This window comes from Seriola lalandi, unplaced genomic scaffold (assembly GCF_002814215.2).
Source record: "Seriola lalandi dorsalis isolate HSWRI2012SDOR001 ecotype SW California unplaced genomic scaffold, Sedor1 jcf7180002051726, whole genome shotgun sequence".
Classification (NCBI taxonomy): Eukaryota; Metazoa; Chordata; class Actinopteri; order Carangiformes; family Carangidae; genus Seriola; species Seriola lalandi.
The window spans coordinates 4796-5541 of record NW_019522279.1 but is presented as its reverse complement, the minus strand read 5'-3'; the positions used below and the strand labels follow the sequence as shown (position 1 = coordinate 5541).

Here is a 746-nt window from a genome sequence, read left to right as displayed (position 1 = left end):
AGACAGGTACAGATTCACTACGAGAGCCTGCAGCCCCACCTGCAGACAAACAGGTACAGTCAGACAGGTACAGAGAGTGAGACAGGTACAGATTCACTACGAGAGCCTTTAGCACCACCTGCAGACAAACAGGTACAGTCAGACAGGTACAGAGGGTCAGACAGGTACAGATACATTGCTGGAGCCTTTAGCACCACCTGCAGACAGGTACAGAGAGTGAAATAGATACAGATACATTACTGGAGCCTGCAGCACCACTTGCAGACAGATAGGTGGAGAGGGTGAGACAGGTACAGAGAGTGAGACAGGTTGGAAGGCCTGCTCACAGCAGAAAGAGTCTCGGTGAAATCCATCTTGTGTATTGTTGCTGATGTAATGTACTACTGTAGCCCCAGACCTAACTTCTAACATGCTATCTGGCCAGACTGTAAGTGACCATAACTGTCTGTCTCTCTCTCTGTCTGTCTGTGACTGTCTTACCCTCAGGCCTTGGAAGCGAGACAGGGCCCTCAGGGGCCTCAGAGCTCTCAGAGTCCTCAGAATCAGGCCCACTTCCAGTTCAGAGTATCCCAGCATGTCGACAGTCAATGACATCAGAGAGACCTGGTGATGACATCATACTTATCATGCCTCAATAATCATACATTAATCACTTGCAGGTAACTGAAATATTATAGTATTATTATTGTAATTGTTAAATGTAGACATATGAGGAACTCGTTAGCATCAGAAAAATTTTGTATGCT

General features: G+C 46.5%; 1 protein-coding gene across 1 annotated transcript in view; it reads right to left on the bottom strand.

Annotated features, from left to right (window-relative positions):
* Positions 1-746, bottom strand: part of LOC111649695 (sodium channel protein type 4 subunit alpha B-like) — a 10833-nt gene that overhangs the window by 6067 nt on the left and 4020 nt on the right. The window contains exons 11-12 of the mRNA XM_087172052.1: positions 160-603; positions 22-39 (exon numbers count right to left, since the gene is read on the bottom strand). Of these exons, the coding sequence (XP_087028178.1) occupies positions 22-39; positions 160-603 (462 nt within the window). The remainder of the gene's footprint in view (positions 1-21; positions 40-159; positions 604-746) is intronic.